The 6,986-nt window shown below is 35.3% G+C and overlaps 1 protein-coding gene across 1 annotated transcript; it reads right to left on the reverse strand.

Annotated features, from left to right (window-relative positions):
• Positions 1-640: 640 nt before the first annotated feature.
• LOC107761933 (wax ester synthase/diacylglycerol acyltransferase 11-like) lies at positions 641-3,212 on the reverse strand. Its single transcript, XM_016580232.2, has 7 exons — positions 2,896-3,212; positions 2,121-2,720; positions 1,966-2,032; positions 1,621-1,730; positions 1,302-1,514; positions 1,060-1,197; positions 641-958 (listed from the first exon to the last, which is right to left on the reverse strand). Exons 1-7 carry the CDS (start codon positions 3,130-3,132, stop codon positions 797-799), a joined length of 1,527 nt encoding a protein of 508 aa, XP_016435718.2. The 5' UTR covers positions 3,133-3,212; the 3' UTR covers positions 641-796.
• Positions 3,213-6,986: the final 3,774 nt, after the last annotated feature.

Genomic DNA, 6,986 nt, shown 5'->3' on the forward strand with positions numbered 1-6,986 from the left:
CTCCGAGAGTTAAAATGTGTCGAATTCAAACAGATGAAGCTTATATGTGACAATTAGGCTGCCCTTCATATTGCCTCTAATCCCGTTTTTCATGAAAGAACGAAACATATAGAGGTGGATTTTCATTGTATTCGGCAGAAGATCGAGTTCGGATGCGTTGCCACCAGCTTCGTCGGTTCAAATGACCAATTGGCATATGTGCTTACTAAGTCCCTTAGAGGAGCTCGGATTGAACACATTTGTAGCAAGCTTGGAGCATATAACATGTTCGCTCGAGCTTGAGGGGGAGTGTTAGATATTGTGAGAGAGTATTTTAAATATTAGATTGTATGTCGGATAGATAGTCAAATATTGTAGGTAGAAGGAGTGATCCGAGGGATGCATTGTTGACTTATGTGTCTAGCTTTTATGTATATATTCTCGATATAATCTATCATTTTAAGTATGAAGTGAAATATACTTACATCATTCACAAGGACCAAGGTTAATTAGCTTATTACACACTTGGATGCTCCTCAACAAAACTTGAAAACTTAGTGTTTATTTCATGATTCATAAATGCAAGACTTGAGTTTGTCAGCACGAGCACATTTACGATATGTAAACTTATTGCTGGTGAAAGGAAAAAAAAAATAAAAAATTATTGCTCAAATATTATATTTTATTAATATTGTAGTGATATTGATCTGTCGCATTATACTTGTGCACCAATGTTATTGCCACTTCCTAAATAAAAGAAAAAAGAAATACTATAACATTTGAGCCATAACTAGAAGAGCTTGTCCAGCATTTTTTTTTATCCAAGGCAAAGGCCTCTTTCTACCACAGCATCCTTGATAAGCTTTAGAGATTGTTCAAAATCGTCCAGCAGTTGATGTGGATCAGGAATCACACTTTCGTCTGCTGATAGAACTATTGTCATCTTGTTAATATAGCTCTGGAAATTAATCATCAGCGCCTGAAATTTAAATTCGGGGTTATGATGTAAATATAATCTAAACAAGATCACTCTATCTATAGATATATCATTACGATTTGGTCAAGCAAATCAGTACTTACATGAGGTTGCCCATAAGAACTGGGTGCAAGGTAAGCCATAGGGTGCCCATAGAAGCCAATTTCCTCTTGAGGACCAACCAAATTGGAGAAACACAGTGTTGTATTGGTAAGAATTCTGTGCGATATTGTACTTGAAGCCTGAAATTAATTTATTTTTTTCACAGAAGAAAAAAGGGTCAAATTTTGTAATTAATGAAATCTTATGTGAAGGATGAAACATTGAGAAGTGATTATGCCGTTACCTTAATCCCAAAAAGCTTGAGTGCTAATTTGGAGATGGAAAATGTGCAGATAGCTTCAAGAGAGTTTTTCTTCTTACGATCAATGGTTGCCTTAACTTCTCTAATATAATCTAAAGGGTCATCTCTTAATGCAATTTTAAAGGGTAAAAGGACATAACCAACGCAATTGCCCCACTTTGCCTCAGTGTCCTTGGCCATCATATCAGCTAGAGCCTATATATGTATTTGTTAAACACGAAAAGAATGTCAATAACTTGGCTTGAAGTAAGCTAAGGAAGTTGAAGTGCGAAGATTTTGAAGAAAGAATGGATGCCATCACCTGAATTCCAGTCCTTGATCTTAAGTTAATAAGAAGTGTTGATCTGAGTCTTATGTTCTTAGGGAGATTATTGTTTTTCTCTGTTGCTCCCTTGTCTTTCTTACCCTCACCTGCCAAATTTTGCATTAAAATTTACTGCCATGACTCTGTATTCCCAGCAGTTCAAACAATAAAAGTACTGTTTAAACTAGTTTTTAATTCTTTTTGAATCTAACTTATTTACTCTGATCGTGTAAAGAAAATAGAGATTACAATATTTGTGTAATTTTACATGTTCTATATAACAGGTTGCCTACCTTCTTGTTATTAACAACTACTCCTAATACATGAGGCAGACGAACTTACCATATCTCCTGTTAAGATAGATAGATAAACCAGCCTGTGTTACTCCCACGGCGACATCGTTTATTGTCTGTGCAAGAAATAACAAAATCAATAGACATATATTAGCAACATCTAACATACATCATAGCATTTGATTGGACTAAGAATATATGTACCATATTTAATGTATTTTTCACCAACTTCAAATCATCAAGACTGATTGTCCTATGAGCAAGTCGCCTAGGATTAAACTCAGAACCAGGCCTGCCCTTAATTGGCGTATTTGTGTCCTTCAAAAAAACAGTCGTGGCCATAAACATCAACACATCTACTATTGTGTTCCAAAACAATCTCATAAATGACCAAACTTTTGCAACATATGGCCACAATCCCTTTGACCTCGAATACTGGTCCGAAGAATTAATAGGCCTCTTTTTATTTCCTGGAATAGTTGGAAGTTTATCTGGATGAGCAGTTTGGCGAGTACAGGCGAGTAGAAGGGACATAAAAGAGGTGCCATCTCCAAGTGAATGGTGGATTCGTAAAACGGCAACAGCCTCAGCATCTGATGTTTTGACGTTGAGAAGATGGAGATCCCAGAGAGGTTTTGACTTGTCAAGTGTGGTTTTGCTAAGGTTGTGAATATAGTTATCCACGAATTTGTCTGGTGATTCCTGCAGGTTTTGTTCATCCACTTGTGGCACTACAACGTGCTTTTCTACGTCCACCTTTGTGCGCACCCATTTCATTTCTCCATTATTTTTCTCATCCACCACCTTACAAAGAATGAAACATGTAGTTTAAGAAGGCATACTAGCTACTAAGTCAAAGATCGAAGGCATATGATTTTTTTTTGTTATTTTGAAAATCCTCTTTTTTAGTAGTTAACAATACTATTATTTATGTATCGGACGGTTAAATATGTTCAGTCAAATATTACAATTTTCGTACCTGGAGGCTGGAGAAACGAGGATGCTTAACGAAAGTATGGACCAACTGCTCTTTGATAACTTGAGGATTGATTCTTGATTTGCTGCCCATTATGGATAAAACGTGGACGTTGAAGTTGGGCTCGTGAAATAACCTTGCTGACGGACTTAATGGCTCTTCTTCAGCTGCTTCCATGGCTAATTTTGGCTTAGTTTGAATCGGTTTCAGACTCGGTTTTATCAATCTTATGGACTCCATTAATGCAGAGAACTTGTTCTCAATAACGTCTAGCTACTAACTACTTAATAGTAATAACTTTTCTGTTGTTTTGAAAATGGGTTTCTGTTGCTTGCTTTATATATAAGTTGGAAAACCAAAGTACGTATTTACTTTCGTCAACATGAATATAGCTGAAGGTTGATGATTGTGCTATAAATGGCAATTGTGTCAGGTCAACAAAGAGCAGTAATAGTTTATTGCTTTCTTTTAGCTCACTATTATCCCAAAATCCTCTAAGAGACAGTTGTTTTGGGAAACCATAGCCTTTGGGTTTTCCTTGGGAAACAGTTTTGGTTTTACTGTAGGGCCACATGTATGTATGCGATAAAGAGAGTTTAATTGTCCCCTATACTATGCAAATAGAATAGAAATAAATGCTTTGTATGTGCATACATAATACATTTATTAATCCCTTTGATTATAGTAATTATTACATATAGTGGCAAAGGTGGTTCAAATTTTTTGTTCAAATCTCAAATGTTGCATTCTGATAGTATCTTCTTCTTTTTTTTTGCATGGTTTTCTTGACCCGTTTTGATATCTGTCGATCCATCTACAGCTTACAAAGCCTTTATTAACTTCTATTGATCTCTAGCTGCATGCCAACTGCACTAGATCTCTTCTTGTCAGGTTTTCGAGTCCTAAACTTGTCACAAACGATTAAAGAGATTTTTGTGATTTTTTAAGGCCGTTAGGCTTTACTTTTTCCAAGAATGAAAAGAAAGTGAGTTGAGAATATGCACACGTACAACTTTTTGTCCTTTTTTTCTTCTAATTTTCTCTTTTGTGAAGTCATTCGGTCCAAATGTAGTGCGGCTGTCTAAAAAAGACTATGGAAGCAGGGACGATGCAGTGATTGAACCCGTAACTTTCGACCTCGAATAAAAATTTACATGTAAAAGTTAATTCGTTAAATTTTGGCAGATATGCATAACTTTAAAAATATACAACAATAGCAACAATCCAGTATAATCTCACTAGTGAGGTTTGGGGAGGGTAGTGTGTACGCAGACCTTACCCCTACCCTGGGGTAGAGAGGTTGTTTCCAAATGACCCTCAGCATCCTTCCCTCCAAGAACTCTCCACCTTGCTCTTGGGGTGACTCGAACTCACAACCTCTTGGTTGGAAGTGGAGGGTGCTTACCATCAGAGCAACCCATCTTGTCAAAAAAAAAAAAAAAAAATTCGAAAAATATATAGGAGATATTTTTTGAAAATTCCGTCGGAAATTTCCGACAAAAATATATAGGAGATATTTTTTGAAAATTCTGTCGGAAATTTCTGACAAAAAAATTCAGTCAGAAATTTCGGTCGGAATTTAGCGCTTTTCTAGTAGTAAGCGCCATTCAAGAAAGGACAGAGTTAAACGTCTGTTTCTTGATAAGCAAACATGGACTCGAGAGTTTTGCTGATCTCCAACTAGCAAGTTAGATCTGATTATTCTATTATTTCAAGCTATATATTAGTGATCTCATCACGTGTACTCATCAGCATGCAATTATCTAGTCAAAGACCCAATCATGTTCTCTATTATAGCTGCAATGCATCAGCTGGTCGAAATAAAGTCTTTGGCCATTTCCTCTTCTTCTACATCTCCTAATGTCCCATACAATCATGCTAATAAATAAATAAATAAAAGGTGATTATTTAATTAAAGTTTGTATTTTTATGAGCAAGTTATTAATTTTAGTAAAGGAAATGAACAAGAAGAATGACAACATAAAACCTCGGAATATTCCAAATAAAACTTCTAAAATGGATGGCCGCGCCGCCTGACGATCTCCCTTCTTTTTTCTTACTTAAAGTGATTGGTTTTTACTAATAAAAAATAATGAAACAAAATATGAGAGTAAGACAAACCAACTCCCGGTAATACAAATGAGAGAAAGTGGACGTATCCAATTTCCTCTACATGTTAAAAAAAGAGAAACAATGAAAACTACGTTATCCTTGGATACAAGAAGATCAGATGTCAGCAAAATGAATCACCACCGAATACTTATTCTTAAACAGTACTTCCTTTCCCTTGTTTTATTTGGAGAGTACAGGACGTTCTTCTTTGATCACATTTTTTTAGATATTTCGCAAATATTCTAAATTATTATAATTTATAATATTATTTTACAAACTGTAAATATGTAAATTTTATTTTCAAAAACTTGAAGAATTTATATTTAAATTTACGGTTAAAATTATGAAATTTGACCCTCGTACTCCGAACCTTGCCACATAAAGTGTAACGAAGGGAGTACATTAATTCATTAAACCCTTTAAAATTTGTAGATTTAAAATTATAATATTTAAGTTGTTATTACATATCAGCTTGTTTTATGTAACACTCCGTAAATTCGGACTAGGTGTGGATGTGTTAAATGAGTATTAATTTGATATTTTAGACATGTGAAATCATATCGAGATGAGTATGGGTGGAAATAGTTGTTTTGGAATCAAGACGGAGAGTGAGGTGCATAAAATTCGATAAAATCGACTAAGTTTATGGAAGATCTGTCTTCCAGCCTGATTTCGTGAAGATCTATTAGGAATTTGAGAAAACTTAAAACATGAAAGTTGTAGATATTTGAATACATTTCCAATGATATATTGTGGAGCTCGAACGGATCTTTATAAAAAAAAGTTATGTATATTTAACTGGACAATGCGCAGTATGTATGCCCAGGTGCGCGCCCAGCTGGTCCCGTGCGCAGCTGCGCACTTGTGGCAGTGCTATTGCCCTTTATGCGCGTCCAGGTCTGCTGTTGGACCTTCAGTTGCATATAAGCGCACCCGAAAAGTCGTTTTAAAAGCCCTACTTCGTCCCCCACACCCCAAAACACGAAAACTTATTCTATAAAGGGAAGCTCTCAAGAACCTAACTTCCCCAAGGTCCCTCCATCATCCAAGGTAAATTCTAATGATGATTTTAAGTTAATTTCAATTCTTCAACACCTTATTAACATGAGTAAACCCTCCAAATCATTAGATATCCGGGACATCATTGTTGAGAAAAGAAACCCTAAAACTCGAATTCAAGAAGATTGAACGTCAAAGGGTAATATCTTCACCTTCTAATTGATTATAGCATTGGCTTAATGATTATAGACTCTAAGTTCATGAGATATGAGTTGATGGGTTTGATAGAAAAGCATGAACAGTTATAGGTTTGGGTTGTTGATTGTTGATTATTGGTTAAGAGTCTTGTTTATCTTATGGGTGATAAATGATATTGATTATAAGAAATTTGAGATTTTATAAGTAATCAAAACATGATTATTATTGCTAATATGGAATTCCTTTGACTTGTATTGATATAGATTAAAGTTAAAAGGGTTGGCGAATGTTGTATTACGCTCAAGAGTAGGAAATTAAGGTATGTGAGGTTAACTCTCTATGTTTGGGAATGTTAATGATTCTCCCCATACTACATTTCTTTTACGACATTACTAACTACCTCAGAAATATAGGTAAGCTAGTTCCTTGAATAGTTGCAGAACTTCTATTCTCTAATTTCGTAACTCGTTCATGACTTTCATTATGAACGTTGTGAGCTCAGGCCTAATCAATATAGACTTGGGTTTAATGCCCCTGAGTCTCAGTCTAGATTACTCATCAATTCATAAACAGTTGAAGATTCAATTTTCATAATCGGTTTATGAATACATGTCTCAGTCTAGTCCTATTCAGTATTCCAGTATCATGTAACTCAGTATGATTCATTATTTCAGCATCACGTATTGCAGTATGATTCTCAGTTCCTGAATTTAAACCCATGAATGTTAAACACCTGTATTGGGCTTGAGGCCGTAGTTTATGCTTTATGCATATTTGGGCCTGAG

Source organism: Nicotiana tabacum, chromosome 19 (assembly GCF_000715075.1).
Source record: "Nicotiana tabacum cultivar K326 chromosome 19, ASM71507v2, whole genome shotgun sequence".
Lineage (NCBI taxonomy): Eukaryota > Viridiplantae > Streptophyta > Magnoliopsida > Solanales > Solanaceae > Nicotiana > Nicotiana tabacum.

What these genes read in the sequence shown, in the direction of transcription:
- LOC107761933 (XM_016580232.2), bottom strand. Translation starts at nt 3,132, where the DNA reads ATGGAGTCCATAAGATTGATAAAACCGAGTCTGAAACCGATTCAAACT. An exon ending in CTCGTTTCTCCAGCCTCCAG is followed by an intron (nt 2,721 to 2,895) that starts GTACGAAAATTG and finishes ATTCTTTGTAAG; the next exon opens with GTGGTGGATGAGAAAAATAA. An exon ending in TGAAAAATACATTAAATATG is followed by an intron (nt 2,033 to 2,120) that starts GTACATATATTC and finishes TTTCTTGCACAG; the next exon opens with ACAATAAACGATGTCGCCGT.